The 17992-nt window shown below is 42.7% G+C and overlaps 1 protein-coding gene across 1 annotated transcript; it reads right to left on the bottom strand.

Moving 5' to 3' along the window:
- Positions 1 to 417: 417 nt before the first annotated feature.
- On the bottom strand, positions 418 to 17194 carry LOC120041826 (NLR family CARD domain-containing protein 3-like). The gene is made up of 5 exons (XM_038986683.1): positions 17159 to 17194; positions 7136 to 7252; positions 5346 to 5474; positions 4755 to 4877; positions 418 to 2458 (listed from the first exon to the last, which is right to left on the bottom strand). The coding sequence occupies exons 2-5, from the start codon at positions 7201 to 7203 to the stop codon at positions 418 to 420; spliced, it is 2361 nt and encodes a 786-aa protein (XP_038842611.1). The 5' UTR covers positions 7204 to 7252; positions 17159 to 17194.
- Positions 17195 to 17992: the final 798 nt, after the last annotated feature.

Genomic DNA, 17992 nt, shown 5'->3' on the forward strand with positions numbered 1-17992 from the left:
CAGTGAGTCTGCAAACACAGAAGAAATACAACAACAGACAGGTTGTATTAAAATGTTACAGTTAGCTTTCCCTGCTTACACTGTTACCCGGACACTAATAATGTGTATATCGTACATTCATGGTTCAATGCTACAACATTTCTGATCAGTTTGTATTATAGTTTAAGAGTTTTCAGCTGATAGAAAGTTTATTCAGCCAATGAAAATACTGTTGTTCCTACATCCAGTAAAGTTTGGTCTGAGGGATAGTCACATGACTACTTACAGAGCCAGTCAGCCAATGAAAATACTGTTGTTCCTACATACAGTAAAGTTTGGTCTGAGGGATAGTCACATGACTACTTACAGAGCCAGTCAGCCAATGAAAATACTGCTATAACTACAATTTATTTTGGGGTGCGATATTTACATGAATACTTACAGAGCTTTCCTGCAGCCTCTCACAGCTGGGACCAGTCTCCTACGACCCTCCTCTGATGTCATGTATTCCATTGGGTTAAACACATCCAGAACCTCCTCTGATATCTGCAGCATGTAGGCCAGCGCTGAACACTGAGCATGTGTGAGGTTTTTGGATCTGTTCTCTGACCTCAAGTACGCTTGGATTTCCTCCTGTACTGAATGATCTTTCATCTCTATCAGACAGTGGAAGAGATTGATGCACCTCTCAGGGGAGATGTTCTTCCTCTGCATCACCTTAAGGGATCGGATTGTTTTCTGGACCCTCTCTGGACTGCTTTCTGTCTGTGTCACCAGACCTCGTAGGAGTTTCTGATTGGACTCCAGTGACATGCCATGAAGGAAGCGGACAAAAAGGTCCAGGTGTCCATTCTTACTCTCCAAGGCTTTATCCACGGTCCTCTTCAGCAGCTCATCCAAGGTTAGCTCTTCAGACGCACTTCTAGACTTTCTCTTGAGGAAGGGCTTCAGTTCATCCATGTTCTTGGTTGTGTAACAGTGGTACATGTAGACAGCCGAGAGAAACTCCTGAATGCTCAGATGAACAAAGCAGTACACCACTCTCTGAAATAACACAGACTCTTCTTTAAAGATTTGTGTGCACACTCCTGAGTACACTGAGGCTTCTTTGACATCAAGGCCACACTCTTTCAGGTCTTCTTCATAGAACATGAGATTACCCTTCTCCAGATTTTCAAACGCCAGCTTCCCCAGCTTCAGAATAATTTCCTTATCTGACTCCATGAGCTCCTCTTGATCCATCTCATCTCTCCCATGATACTTCTGGTTCTTCAGGCTGGTCTGAATGAGCAGGAAGTGTATGGACATCTCAGTCAGAGTCGTGGGCATCTCTCTCCTCTTGTCTGTACTCAACATGTGTTCAAGGACTATTGCAGAAATCCAACAGAAGACTGGCATGTGACACATGATGTGGAGGCTCCTTGATGTCTTTATGTGTGAGATGATTCTGCTGGCCATGTCCTCATCACTGAATCTCTTCCTGAAGTACTCCTCCTTCTGTGGGTCACTGAACCCTCGTACCTCTGTCACCTGGTCAACACACTTAGGGGGGATCTGATTGGTTGCTGCTGGTCGGGAGGTTATCCATAGGAGAGCAGAGGGAAGCAGATTCCCCTTGATGAGGTTTGTCAGCAGAACATCAACAGATGATGTCTGGGTGACATCAGACACCTTTTCATTGCGCTGGAAATCCAATGGAAGTCTGCTTTCATCCAAACCATCAAAGATGAACATGGCTTTACAGGCAGTGAGTTTCTCTGCATTGCCTATGTCTAGTTCTGTGTGGAAGTCATTTAAAAGTTTGAGAAGACTGTACTGGAGATCTTTGATCAAGTTCAGCTCCCGGAAAGGAAGCACAAATATGATCTCCACATCTTGGTTTGCCTTCCCTTCAGCCCAGTCTAGGATGAACTTCTGCACAGAGACTGTTTTTCCGATGCCAGCGATGCCCTTGGTCAGCACAGTTCTGATGCTTCTCTCTTGGCCAGGTAAGGGTTTAAAGATGTCATTGCAGTGGATTGCTGTGTCATGTGAGGTTGGTGTCCTGGATGCCGTCTCTAGCTGCCACACCTCATGTTCATTGTTAACCCTTTCTCTCTCTCCTTCTGTGATGTAGAGCTCTGTGTAAATCCTGTTGAGGGGAGTTTGGTTCCCTGCTGTTTCGATGCCTTCTATCACACATTCATACCTCCTTCTCAGGCTGTCTTTATGGTTTACTATAGCTCTCTGCAGACTGTCTTTATGGTTTACAGAGCCTCTTGCATCATTGGGTTCACTCAGGTGCTGTAGTAGAGGACGTGTCCTGGATCTCTTTCTACACTGAGGACAGTCATAGTCTCCTGAAGGAGCAGGGTTCTCCCAGTATCTGGTGATGCACTGTCTGCAGAACCTGTGTCCACAGGTGATAGAGACTGGATCCCTCAGAACCTGCTGACACACTGCACACCTGGACTGATCCTCTGGCAGAGTAGACCATCCACTACAGAGATAAAGGAGAGAGAGAGATACTGATCCTCTGGCAGAGTAGACCATCCACCACTACAGAGATAAAGGAGAGAGAGATACTGATCCTCTAACAGAGTAGACCATCCACTACAGAGATAAAGGAGAGAGAGAGATACTGATCCTCTAACAGAGTAGACCATCCACTACAGAGATAAAGGAGAGAGAGAGATACTGATCCTCTAACAGAGTAGACCATCCACTACAGAGATAAAGGAGAGAGAGATATACTGATCCTCTAACAGAGTAGACCATCCACTACAGAGATAAAGGAGAGAGAGATACTGATCCTCTAACAGAGTAGACCATCCACTACAGAGATAAAGGAGAGAGATACTGATCCTCTAACAGAGTAGACCATCCACCACTACAGAGATAAAGGAGAGAGAGATACTGATCCTCTGGCAGAGTAGACCATCCACTACAGAGATAAAGGAGAGAGAGAGATACTGATCCTCTAACAGAGTAGACCATCCACTACAGAGATAAAGGAGAGAGAGATACTGATCCTCTAACAGAGTAGACCATCCACTACAGAGATAAAGGAGAGAGAGATACTGATCCTCTAACAGAGTAGACCATCCACGACAGAGATAAAGGAGAGAGATACTGATCCTCTAGCAGAGTAGACCATCCACTACAGAGATAAATGAGAGAGATACTGATCCTCTAACAGAGTAGACCATCCACTATAGAGATAAAGGAGATATACTGATCCTCTAGCAGAGTAGACCATCCACTAGAGATAAAGGAGAGAGATACTGATCCTCTAACAGAGTAGACCATCCACTACAGAGATAAAGGAGAGATAGAGATACTGATCCTCTAACAGAGTAGACCATCCACTACAGAGATAAAGGAGAGAGTGAGACTGATCCTCTAACAGAGTAGACCATCCACTACAGAGATAAAGGAGAGAGAGATTATGATCCTCTAACAGAGTAGACCATCCACTACAGAGATAAAGGAGAGAGAGATACTGATCCTCTAACAGAGTAGACCATCCACTACAGAGATAAAGGAGAGAGATTATGATCCTCTAACAGAGTAGACCATCCACTACAGAGATAAAGGAGAGAGAGATACTGATCCTCTAACAGAGTAGACCATCCACTACAGAGATAAAGGAGAGAGAGATACTGATCCTCTAACAAAGTAGACCATCCACTACAGAGATAAAGGAGAGAGATACTGATCCTCTAACAGAGTAGACCATCCACGACAGAGATAAAGGAGAGAGAGAGATACTGATCCTTTGGCAGAGTAGACCATCCACTACAGAGATAAAGGAGAGAGAGATACTGATCCTCTAACAGAGTAGACCATCCACTACAGAGATAAAGGAGAGAGAGAGATACTGATCCTCTAACAGAGTAGACCATCCACTACAGAGATAAAGGAGAGAGAGTGAGACTGATCCTCTAACAGAGTAGACCATCCACTACAGAGATACAGGAGGGAGAGAGATACTGATCCTCTAACAGAGTAGACCATCCACTACAGAGATAAAGGAGAGAGAGAGAGACTGATCCTCTAACAGAGTAGACCATCCACTACAGAGATAAAGGAGAAAGATACTGATCCTCTAGCAGAGAAGACCATCCACTACAGAGATAAAGGAGAGAGAGAGACTGATCCTCTAACAGAGTAGACCATCCACTACAGAGATAAAGGAGAGAGAGAGAGATACTGATCCTCTAACAGAGTAGACCATCCACTACAGAGATAAAGGAGAGAGAGATACTGATCCTCTAGCAGAATAGACCATCCACTAGAGATAAAGGAGAGAGATACTGATCCTCTAACAGAGTAGACCATCCACTACAGAGATAAAGGAGAGAGATACTGATCCTCTAACAGAGTAGACCATCCACCACTACAGAGATAAAGGAGAGAGAGATACTGATCCCCTAACAGAGTAGACCATCCACTACAGAGATAAAGGAGAGAGATACTGATCCTCTAACAGAGTAGACCATCCACTACAGAGATAAAGGAGAGATATACTGATCCTCTAACAGAGTAGACCATCCACTACAGAGATAAAGGAGAGAGATACTGATCCTCTAACAGAGTAGACCATCCACTACAGAGATAAAGGAGAGAGATACTAATCCTCTAACAGAGTAGACCATCCACTACAGAGATAAAGGAGAGAAATACTGATCCTCTAACAGAGTAGACCATCCACTACAGAGATAAAGTAGAGAGAGAGACATATTGAACATTCTCAAATTACACATTACAACAACAACAAAAATGTGGTGACGTACCTTCGGTCAAAGGTAACTGATCCACCACCACTGGAATTAACAGGACGATCCATGGAGAAGTCACTGTTCATAGACAGACAGCTGGGAACAGTATACTGTGCTGTCTGAGTGTGGTAGAAGCCTCTGGAATGAATAACATGTCCACAGAGCCATTACTAGAATGTTAGATTCTTCACAGACCAGTGTGCCTCAGACCAACTACCCCGTTCAAAGACACTTCAATAGTTTGATTCGCTCATTCACCCTCTGAATGGCACACACACACAATCCATGTCTCAACTGTCTCAAGACTTGATGCTAATTATTTAACCTGTAACCTCCCCTTCATCTACACAGATTGAGGTGGATTTAACAAGTGACGTCAATAAGGGATCGTAGCGTTCACCTGGATTCACCTTGTCAATCAAAGGCGTGGAAAAAGCAGGTGTTCATAATGTTTTGTGAACTCAGTGTCGTAAAATATGACATAAACAACAAATGATAAGCAGATGCTTTACAGTATATACTCAAATACACAAAATACATCTGGTTTCAGATCTTGAAGATTCTCCTCTTCAACAGTAATATCATCAATTCTGACCAGTAACTTACCTGGGGTCAAAGGTCCCTGATCCATCACTAAAATGTATAGGACGTTCCATAGAGAAGTCACTCTTCATGGACAGATGACTGGGTACTGGAGAGACTGATCTCTGGAGAGACTGAGTTTGGTTGGAGATTCTGAAAAACATAATGAATCACCTTGAAACTACATCATAAAATATATAAACATTATATATCAATACATTAGATACATTACATGAAGCATTAAACTATATCAACATTATATATCAATAGATAACATACATTATATAAAGCATTAAACTATATCAACATTATATATCAATAGATTACATACATTATATAAAGCATTAAACTATATCAACATTATATATTAATAGATTATATACATTACATAAAGCAACAAACATACACTGAGTGTACAAAACATTAAGAACATCCTCCTAATACTGAGTTGTCACATACAGATACTGATTCACTTCATCTCAGTTCCACTTTAATCCTTCAGAGCCTATTGAGTCACAAACTTCACAATATGTCCATATATACAATACCAGTCAAACAGTAACACAATAAAACAACAATATGTCTATATATACAGTACCAGTCAAACAGTAACACAATAAAACATCAATATGTCCATATATACAGTACCAGTCAAACAGTAACACAACATCAATATGTCCATATATACAGTACCAGTCAAACAGTAACACAACATCAATATGTCCATATATACAGTACCAGTCAAACAGTAACAAAACATCAATATGTCTATATATACAGTACCAGTCAAACAGTAACACAACATCAATATGTCTATATATACAGTACCAGTCAAACAGTAACAAAACATCAATATGTCCATATATACAGTACCAGTCAAACAGTAACACAATAAAACAACAACAATGAGACTATAAGGAGAACAAGTACTGAGTCAATGTGCAGGGGTACCAGGTAGTTGAGGTAATAATGAGGCTATAAGGAGTACCAGTACTGAGTCAATGTGCAGGGGTACCAGGTAGTTGAGGTAATAATGAGACTATAAGGAGTACCAGTACTGAGTCAATGTGCAGGGGTACCAGGTAGTTGAGGTAATAATGAGACAATAAGGAGTACCAGTACTGAGTCAATGTGCAGGGGTACCAGGTAGTTGAGGTAATAATGAGGCTATAAGGAGTACCAGTACTGAGTCAATGTGCAGGGTACCAGGTAGTTGGGGTAATAATGAGACAATAAGGAGTACCAGTACTGAGTCAATGTGCAGGGGTACCAGGTAGTTGAGGTAATAATGAGACAATAAGGAGTACCAGTACTGAGTCAATGTGCAGGGGTACCAGGTAGTTGGGGTAATAATGAGGCTATAAGGAGTACCAGTACTGAGTCAATGTGCAGGGTACCAGGTAGTTGAGGTAATAATGAGACTATAAGGAGTACCAGTACTGAGTCAATGTGCAGGGTACCAGGTAGTTGAGGTAATAATGAGACTATAAGGAGTACCAGTACTGAGTCAATGTGCAGGGGTACCAGGTAGTTGAGGTAATTGAGGTACTATGTACATGTTGGTAGGGGTAAAAGTGACTAGGCAATCAGGATAGAGATTACATCTCCTCATCCAGGGAGTGCACACACACACACACACACAGGGAGGGAATGTTGTGTTTGTTTAATATTGTTTTAGGACTATGAAAATGGACAAAAGGATTAGCCTATGGATTATGAAAACAACAACACAATAAATGGGAAAATGAGAGAGGAGAAATGACTAAAGACAGTGTTGTTTAACTCACTGACCATGACCCATGAGTTCTTTTTACCTTTGTTCAGTAGAAAAGTCTCCCTCTCTAAAGGTTAGAGGTTGTTCCATAGACCTGTCACTCTTCATGGACACACAGCTGGGTACAGGGGAGGCTGGTCTCTCCTGCTTGATTGGTCTTCAACACAACAGAGACAAACATTACATCTCTCATCTACTCTGAGCTCAGATGGGAAACATAAGAAGAGTTTCAAAATGTTATACATCACTTTTCAGAAATGTCCTTAAATTTGCATTTCTTAAATAAATTATGAAAGAGACTGTTGTGTTTGTTCACTATCAAATCATTGGATGGGTTTGTTCAATGACAGACATGTATTTGTTTAAAATCTATGACTTGGTGGTTTCATTTCAGAGAGACAAATAGTTAGTTAGGTTATTTGCTAAATGCTATATATCTGCCTCACTCTCAGAGAAATCAGTAGTACTGCTAGGTTTTATACAGTAATAATATATATCTGCCTCACTCTCAGAGAAATCAGTAGTACTGCTAGGTTTTATACAGTAATAATATATATCTGCCTCACTCTCAGAGAAATCAGTAGTACTGCTAGGTTTTACACAGTAATAATATATATCTGCCTCACTCTCAGAGAAATCAGTAGTACTGCTAGGTTTTACACAGTAATAATATATATCTGCCTCACTCTCAGAGAAATCAGTAGTACTGCTAGGTTTTACACAGTAATAATATATATCTGCCTCACTCTCAGAGAAATCAGTAGTACTGCTAGGTTTTACACAGTAATAATATTTATCTGCCTCACTCTCAGATAAATTAGTAGTACTGCTAGGTTTTATACAGTCAAATGTGACCGACCGGCTTGATTCAGTCTTATTTAGCAAAATCTGAAATAATTTTTGGACATTGGATGAAAGTAGAGACTCAGAGCTAGAAAATGGTATATCATACACTACAGTTGAGGAACAACGGGAAAGTAATTCTGCTTTGAAAGATGATAAACTTGGAACCTCACTTTTGAGAAAATGGCCTTTGAAATATTTTGGTTCCTACTGGAGAGCTCTTCTTTGTCTACAGGGCTGTTACTTTGGCAGATAATGTCATCCATCTAAATAAATAGATTTTGCATATATAATTAACTAACTGTATGGTGTTTTGGTGTATGTCAGTTTCATTGTTTGTTATGCTAAAAAAAAACATTTTATGGTTGTAAGTGGTAAAATGAACTAGAAAATTTTATATTTTCCAATTTTGAGTAATTACTACTTTAGTAAGGAATTACACATTATTCAGGACTACTGCAGTTGCTACATAATTCCAATAGGTGTCAGCATAAGACCACAAATGACATTTCAGAAGATTAGTTTAGTTCTCTCCCTGGATGCACCACCACTCCACCTACTTTAGTCAAGAAAAACGTGTTTCCCAGAACTTTCAACGTCAAATTCATCAACCAGCAGCGAGCCGCTCTGCCTTCTCGCGCAAGCGAGGGGCATGTTGAGGTAAATTTGGTGGGTTGTACAATGTAATTTATTGGCGGGCTGGAAGATGCACTTGTCTTTTCTATTCCGAGGTTGTTTACTCACAATATCAAATATTAAGATTATTTTTTATAATGCATGTATACTAAGGTTGATCTACGTCAGATCTACAAATCAATGAGCTAGACCTATCCATTTGGGTTGCAACTCAGTGAACCTGCGTAGCATTCACTCAATTCAATGCCTACGAATTAACATTTCGATGCATATCAAATTACCCAGCAGCCATTAGGAAACAATGAGTCGTCAAAAAAAAGTTTAATTTCTTAAGGGGGTGTTAAGTTTTTGAAAAAAAAATCACATTCTCTAAATTTGAACCTTTGGTCTTGACTTGTTGTGCATTTGCAATATGCAAATTTACCGTGGAGCGCGCTCACCATCTATTGGATTGTTGCTGTGTGACACTTGGCATTTGCCATATGGCATTTGCAATAAGTTTTGAATTAAATGGCGTCCATTTGAGTGGTATTGTACATCGTGTTTCGGTGCCAATACGGTGCCAATAACTTCCCGTTCATTTCTGTCCATTTCAGGGGTCCCTTACTGTTACCATAGAATTCTGAAACATATTTTGAAATATCTTTGGAGTTTTCATTTTCTTTGCCATCTATATTGAGCTTATGAATAGATGTAAATTCAGAATTTTTTCTTTCTAAATTGGAAAAGTATTTTGTATTTTTTTCACCTTCTTCCAACCATTTCCTTCTTGATCTTACAAAATACCCCTTTTGCTCTCTTCATACATTTGGTCCATTTCTTGTTGTAAAGAGAATAACTGACCATTTCCTTCATCATCACAGTCCTACGTAGAGATTAGAGAAAGTATTTCCTTAACATGTCATGTTTTGTCTTTGATCTTCATGTCTTGTCCCTGTGCTTCCCTCTGCTGGTCTTATTAGGTTCTTTCCCTCTTTCTATTCCTCTCTCTTCTCCTCCCTTTTTCCCTCTCCCGCTCTCTCTCTCTATCGTTCCGTTCTTGCTCCCAGCTGGTTCTCATTCTCCTAACGACCTTATTTACTCTTTCACACCTGTCCCCTATTTTGCCCTCTGATTTCAGTCCCTATTTCTCCCTCTGTTTTCTGCTTCTGTCTTTGTCGGATTCTTGTTTGAGGTTAGCTGCTCTGTGTCCTTGTTCCGCCCTGTAGTGTTTTTGCATTTGTCAGAAGTTGCGTGTGAGCAGGTGTCTATGTCAGCTACGGTCTGTGCCTTCCTGAAGCGACCTGCAGTCGGTGGTCGCGTCTCCAGTCGTTCCTCTCTACTGACAAGAGGTTTTCAGTTTCCTGTTTTGGATTACCTTTGGATAATATCCAGGAACATCATTGTTTGTTTAAGACTGGAATAAAGACTCTGTTACTATTACGTCGCTTTTGGGTCCTCATTCATCAGCATAACAGAAGAATCCGACCAAGAATGGACCCAGCGACTATGGATTCTCTCAACACTACCGTCAAGTTCCAGGGAGCAATGCTCGGCAGACACGAGCAGGAATTGTCTGCTGCTCGTCATGCCGTTGAGACCCTGGCCGCTCAGGTCTCCGATCTCTCAGGACAGTTTCAGAGTCTTCGTCTCGTACCACAAGCTACTTCCTGGTCTTCCGAGTCTCCGGAACCCAGGGTTAATAATCCACCATGTTACTCTGGACAGCCCACTGAGTGTCGCTCCTTTCTCACCCAGTGTGATATTGTGTTCTCTCTCCAGCCCAACACATACTCTGGAGAGAGAGCTCGGATCGCTTACGTCATATCACTCCTTACTGGGCGGGCTCGGGAGTGGGGCACAGCTATCTGGGAGGCAAGGGCTGAGTGTTCTGACGTTTATCAGAACTTTAAGGAGGAGATGATACGGGTCTTTGATCGTTCAGTTTTTGGGAAGGAGGCTTCCAGGGGTCTGGCTTCCTTATGTCAAGGTGATCGATCCATAACGGATTACTCTATAGAGTTTCGTACTCTTGCTGCATCCAGTGACTGGAACGAGCCAGCGTTGCTCGCTCGTTTTCTGGAGGGACTCCACGCTGAGGTTAAGGATGAGATTCTCTCCCGGGAGGTTCCTTCCAGCGTGGACTCTTTGATTGCACTCGCCATCCGCATAGAACGACGGGTAGATCTTCGTCACCGAGCTCGTGGAAGAGAGCTCGCGTTAACGGGGTTTCCCTTCTCCGCATCTCGACCATCTCCTTCCATCGGTTCAGAGACTGAGCCCATGCAGCTGGGAGGTGTTCACATCTCGACTAAGGAGAGGGAACGGAGAATCACCAACCGCCTTTGCTTCTATTGCGGTTCTGCTGGACATTTTGTCATGTCATGTCCAGTTAAAGGCCAGAGCTCATCAGTAAGCGGAGGGCTACGGGTGAGCGCTACTACTCAGGTCTCTCCATCAAGATCCTGTACTACCTTGTCGGTCCATCTACGCTGGACCGGGTCGGCTGCTTCCTGCAGTGCCTTGATAGACTCTGGGGCTGAGGGTTGTTTTATGGACGAAGCATGGGCTCGGAAACATGACATTCCTCTCAGAGAGTTAGGGAGGATCACACCCATGTTCGCCTTAGATGGTAGTTCTCTCCCCAGTATCAGATATGAGACACTACCTTTAACCCTCACAGTATCTGGTAACCACAGTGAGACCATTTCTTTTTTGATTTTTTGTTCACCTGTTACACCTGTTGTTTTGGGTTATCCCTGGCTAGTATGTCATAATCCTTCTATTAATTGGGCTAGTAATTCTATCCTTTCCTGGAACGTTTCTTGTCATGTGAAGTGTTTAATGTCTGCTATCCCTCCTGTTTCTTCTGTCCCCTCTACTCAGGAGGAGCCTGGTGATGAGACAGGAGTGCCGGAGGAATATCATGATCTACGCACGGTCTTCAGTCGGTCCAGAGCCAACTCTCTTCCTCCTCACCGGTCGTATGATTGTTGTGTTGATCTCCATCCGGGGACCACTTCTCTTCGGGGTAGATTATTCTCTCTGTCGGCTCCCGAACGTAAGGCTCTCGATGATTATCTGTCTGCTGAAGGCATTCAGATGGATCCCGCTAAGGTCCAGGATGTCAGCGATTGGCCTGTTCCTAAGTCACGTGTCGAGTTACAGCGCTTTCTCGGTTTCGCTAATTTCTATCGGCGTTTCATTCGTAATTTCGGTCAAGTGGCTGCCCCTCTCACAGCTCTGACTTCTGTCAAGTCTTGCTTTAAGTGGTCTGGTTCCGCCCAGGGAGCTTTTGATCTCCTCAAGAAGCGTTTTACATCCGCCCCTATCCTTGTTACTCCTGACGTCACTAAACAATTCATTGTCGAGGTTGACGCTTCAGAGGTGGGCGTGGGAGCCATTCTGTCCCAGCGCTTCCAGTCTGACGATAAGGTCCATCCTTGCGCTTACTTTTCTCATCGATTGTCGCCATCGGAACCCGAGGGGATTCTCCCTGAAGGGCGTGTTGTCGGGTTGACTGTCTGGGGAATTGAGAGACAGGTAAAGCAAGCACTCACTCACACTGCGTCGCCGCGCGCTTGTCCTAGTAACCTTCTGTTCGTTCCTGTCTCTATTCGTCTGGCTGCTCTTCAGTGGGCTCATTCTGCCAAGTTAGCTGGTCACCCCGGCGTTCGGGGTACGCTTGCTTCTATTCGCCAGCGGTTTTGGTGGCCTACTCAGGAGCGGGACACGCGCCGTTTCGTGGCTGCTTGTCCGGACTGCGCGCAGACTAAGTCAGGTAACTCTCCTCATGCCGGTCGTCTTAGACCGCTTCCCATTCCTTCTCGACCATGGTCTCAGATCGCCTTAGACTTTAGTACCGGTCTGCCTTCGTCTGCGGGGAGGACTGTGAGAGCCGCCAATAAACGCAGGATTAAGAGTCCTAGGTATTGTCGCGGTCAGAGAGTGTGGCTTTCCACTCGTAACCTTTCCCTTACGACAGCTTCTCGCAAGTTGACTCCGCGGTTCATTGGTCCGTTTCGTGTCTCTCAGGTCGTTAATCCTGTCGCTGTGCGACTGCTTCTTCCGCGACATCTTCGTCGCGTCCACCCTGTCTTCCATGTCTCTTGTGTCAAGCCTTTTCTTCGCGCCCCCGTTCGTCTTCCCTCCCCCCCTCCCGTCCTTGTCGAGGGCGCACCTATTTACAAGGAACGGAGGATCATGGACATGCGTTCTCCGGGACGTGGTCAACAGTACTTAGTGGATGGGGAGGGTTTCGGTCCTGAGGAGAGGAGTTGGGTTCCATCTCGGGACGTGCTGGACCGTTCGTTGAATGATGATTTCCTTCGTCGCCGCCAGGGTTCCTCCTCGAGTGCGCCAGGAGGCGCTTGGTGAGTGGGGGGGTACTGTCATGTTTTGTCTTTGATCTTCATGTCTTGTCCCTGTGCTTCCCTCTGCTGGTCTTATTAGGTTCTTTCCCTCTTTCTATTCCTCTCTCTCCTCCTCCCTCTCTCCCTCCCCCGCTCTCTCTCTCTATCGTTCCGTTCTTGCTCCCAGCTGGTTCTCATTCTCCTAACGACCTTATTTACTCTTTCACACCTGTCCCCTATTTTGCCCTCTGATTTGAGTCCCTATTTCTCCCTCTGTTTTCTGCTTCTGTCTTTGTCGGATTCTTGTTTGAGGTTAGCTGCTCTGTGTCCTTGTTCCGCCCTGTAGTGTTTTTGCATTTGTCAGAAGTTGCGTGTGAGCAGGTGTCTATGTCAGCTACGGTCTGTGCCTTCCTGAAGCGACCTGCAGTCGGTGGTCGCGTCTCCAGTCGTTCCTCTCTACTGACAAGAGGTTTTCAGTTTCCTGTTTTGGATTACCTTTGGATAATATCCAGGAACATCATTGTTTGTTTAAGACTGGAATAAAGACTCTGTTTCTATTACGTCGCTTTTGGGTCCTCCTTCATCAGCATAACATAACAAGTTTATCTTCCCTCAATCTTTTCAGTTCAGCAATTTCTTTACCTCTCTTCATGGCTGTTTGTCTTAGTTCTTTCTTCATTAATTCCCAATGTTTCCCATAAGACTTAAATAGTTGGGCTTTTCCTCCAATTGTCTTGTATAATATCTTTGGCATCCATCTTGAAATTATCATCTTCCAACAGTCTACTATTGAGTTTCCAATAACTCCGATTCGGTTTAACTTCAGATCCATTAATATTAAAAGACAAGAATATAACTTTATGATCAGTGAGAATTGATGGTTCAATTGATACCTTGACTACAGAATTATCTAATGAATTAGAAATCAACCAGAAGTCAATTCTTCACTGTCTGTACATGTCCTTGTTACTCCAAGCCCTTTTCATCAGGATATTTAGATCTCCAAATAGAGACTAATCCAAGACCAAGACATAGGTTATTAAACTCAGGATTAACAATTCTGGATCTGTTAGGAGGGGGATATCTGTCAATCATCACATTAGATACAGACTTAAAATCTCCACCTAAGATCATTTTGATATCCTAAAATACACCTATAACTCTATTAATCTCTTCTTCAAATTCTTGAAATATTATCCTGTTGTTTTGTTTGTTGTTGGATGCATAAATATTTCCTAATAAAAACATTTCACTGTTGAAATTTACTGTTAAAACTAACCAACGTCCGGAGTGGTCAGTCTTACTACTGATGACCTTCCCTTTAAATGCACCTCTTAAAACTGCTACACCTGCAGAGTGGTTGTTGCCATATGATAACCAGATATCGTTACCCAATTGATTTTTCCAAAAAGATAGATCGGAAGAACAAGCATGAGTCTCTTGAGCTTGATCTCTCTGTGTCTCTCTCTCTAAATCTCTCTCGCTGTCTTTGAGCTCTCGTTTGTTTTTACACCTACATGTCACTTTGTCCCACCTGTGAGTATTGTTTTGGTTATGGTGTTTGACTGTTTGTTTGATGGTAGGAAAAGGGGGTATCAAGCCAAGTTGCCCATGGGCATACACTACCCGTAGGAATACTTTGTCTAAATACACTAGTTAGAACTGGGCGGACCACCCGCTGTATTTTTGGTTAGTAAGTTAGCTGTATTGAAGTAGGCTAGTCTAGCTTAGGGGTGTTTTTGGATGTTTGGTTCTTTCCTTGGGTCCAACTCAGCCCCTTTTCCCGCCCCTCCTTTACCGTGTGTTTAATAATAAACCATGAGTGTTTGACGGTAATTTAGTTGTCTGTGGTTTTTATTCTCACTGTTACTTTTTCACTGTTATAATTTGCATGAGTTATGTTACGGGTCTCGATACCATCCTCCCTAGACTGCCGGGCCAAAGGCATTCGTAACAATGAGGAAATCACAATTCTTCACTCGCCTCCAAAGAAGATCCCGTGTAGGTGAACCGGATGATGGTTGACCTCGGTCTCCCGTCTTGATCATTGAGTCTTCCCAAACGATGAACGATGTCCACATTTTCCTGAAGTTTGGCTTTTGATTCGGGAATAACAGCTCCACAGATGTCAACAACTCTGCATTTGATGTCCTCACCCGCCTGCTCTGGAATTCCATGGAGCCTCAGGTTCCACCTGCGCTGGTATCTCTCCACCACATTCACCTTTTGCTCGAGTTCAGCCACCTTCTTTTCATTTTCCTGGCAGATAACTTCCATGTTCTTCATGTCACTTTTGAGGGTTTTCACTTCTCCAAAGATAAAGTCAGCAGATTTTTTAATGGCCTCAGTTTTCATCGTATTCTCCCTAACCATGACCTCCAAGCCATTTGCCCTTTCATCTATCTTTGCTGTCAAAAGCATTACAGTATTGTTTTGCATCTCAAGAAGTGACATACCCTCTTGGCCTCATCTTTTTCTTGACTGGAGAGCCGGGGTCGTAAGGTAACGGCCTGAGCTGGGGACTGGAGGGGCGCAAGTTGTGAGCATTGTTGTCCGTACTCACCACATTTTCAACACCCATTGCAGTATTTCCCCCCACAGTTACATTCTGAAGAGGAGTACCCAAAATTATACTCTAGCTTACCTAGCTGTACCGACTAGCTAGGGTAACTAGGATGCTGCTGGAATAGTAGCTAGCTAGCTTACCTAGCTGTACCAACTAGCTTGGCTAGCTAGCAGGTCGTTCGCCTGTCCCTCGTCTCGATGATGATGAAGAATCCGGTGAACCACAAAATGAAACAAGGATAGAGAGTGAAAAGGATCTGGCTACACTCATACTGTCCCTGACTATTAAGCAAAAAGCAAATTTGAATAATAATATTCAGAGTCTCAACACTGTAGCGAACTCCATCGTGAGCTGTCCTAAGTAGTTAATAGTTAACAGCAGGTGTCTTGATAATACTATAGAATCATGCAGTGAGTCAGTGGTTCCTGCGCCACATGTAATTGCATTGGAGTAGTTAAAAATAATGTTTTATATTTCTATATGATCAATCCATTAATAATATAGACCTACATGCAACAGTGTGTATTGTGCTTTTGACAATGATTTATGTATAATAATTATGTATAACAAGTGATACCATGTATGTCTCTCAAGCATTTTGTCTTCATTTTGGCAGATTAACTCATGCTTATTTCTGAAGATTAACTCAGGTTCTTGCCCAGCGGCTAAGGAGTTGGAGCGGTGGCCTGAAGGTGGCTGGTTTGAATCCCGGGCCAGGCGATGGAAAAAACGTTCGGAATTGATTTGACCCCTGGAGGCTTGCTGGGTTCACATCCTCAAAACATTAACCTTTCATTGATCAGAACTCTAGAGGTTCTTCTTCACTGAACCCAAAAATATATATTTAACTTTTAGTGATTCCATATATTAAGGAAGTGATAGAAGCCTTTTTGGTTCTATAAGGAACCTTCTTTTCTAAGAGTGTATAATAAACACGTTTTTCTTTTGATTATTTAATTATCTACATCATGTTATTTCAAGTTGTCCCTTTGGACGCAACATCACATTGTTAAAAAATAATCCTAAATTGGGCGTGGCTATAAATTGGGCGGCATCTAGGGCGTAATATGTGTCTGATGAAAATGAACATTGTATGTAACGTTGTAGGCAGCATTATTGGCAAGGGACTTGATGCTACTATGCCAAAGCTATTTATAGTTGTTAAACGGGTGTGTAGAGTGTGTTGATATAACGGTTATATTGTCAAAATTCTGCTTGTAACAACGATCAGAATTGGTCAAAAAAAAATATGCATTCCATTATATTAGTTAATAATTAAGAGTAGGCAAAGTGGTCGTGTCATGTGAAAATTCTATCAAATGTCTAACATTGCAACGAGTACAGTCAGGGTGCCGTGGAACCCCTGCAGTACCTCCACAGACCCCGGATTGAGAACCCCTGCAGTACCTCCACAGACCCCGGATTGAGAACCCCTGCAGTACCTCCACAGACCCCGGATTGAGAACCCCTGCAGTACCTCCACAGACCCCGGATTGAGAACCCCTGCAGTACCTCCACAGACCCCGGATTGAGAACCCCTGCAGTACCTCCACAGACCCCGGATTGAGAACCCCTGATTTAGCAGATGCTCTTATCCAGAGTGATTTACAGTAAGTGCTTTCATCTTAAGATAGATATTTATTTTGGAAATTAACTGAATGAATTCTTCATAAAATTGTCATCTCACCTCTTAGCTTTGGTGTCATGTCCCCCAGAGAGATGCATTTTAGAGGCAGGGCCCCCCTCCTCTCTCTCCCCAGAGAGACTCATTTTAGAGCACTGACCCCTAAACAGAGATCCAGCATGTTGGTTGTGGTTAACACAGTGACAACTAAACAGAGATCCAGCATGTTAGTTGTGGTTAACACAGTGACAACTAAACAGAGATCCAACATGTTGGTTGTGGTTAACACAGTGACAACTAAACAGAGATCCAACATGTTGGTTGTGGTTAACACAGTGACAACTAAACAGAGATCCAACATGTTGGTTGTGGTTAACACAGTGACAACTAAACAGAGATCCAGCATGTTGGTTGTGGTTAACACAGTGACAACTAGTTCTTGACTGTCAATTGTTCTCATTTATTCATTATCTCTTTGATAAATAAAACATTTACTAACACACATAAAAACAGTCAGGTGATTTAAAGCATCACATGAACATGTAGTTGTGACATCTCTTCTCCATGGTAACTGTTAAAGTAGTTCTAGACAGTACAGCAACACAAGGCCATGTCTCACACTTATTTGCATTAATTAAAAGTAAGATATTTATTGTCTTTCAATCTGTTGTTTTCTAAACGTATCTGAGAATGTAGACAGAAGGGATAAAACGGACATGAATAATCTGAGGGGGAAATCATTGATCCATTCAGAAAGGTTTTTTGCATCAAGTAAGAGATGTTAAATCATGTAAAGTAGACTAGGTTATAATGTATAATAGTGGGTTGTTAGTGATATGTAGATGTTATATTATGTAAAGTAGACTAGGTTATAATGTATAGTAGTGGGTTGTTAGT

The sequence above is a fragment of the Salvelinus namaycush genome, unplaced genomic scaffold (assembly GCF_016432855.1).
Source record: "Salvelinus namaycush isolate Seneca unplaced genomic scaffold, SaNama_1.0 Scaffold55, whole genome shotgun sequence".
Lineage (NCBI taxonomy): Eukaryota > Metazoa > Chordata > Actinopteri > Salmoniformes > Salmonidae > Salvelinus > Salvelinus namaycush.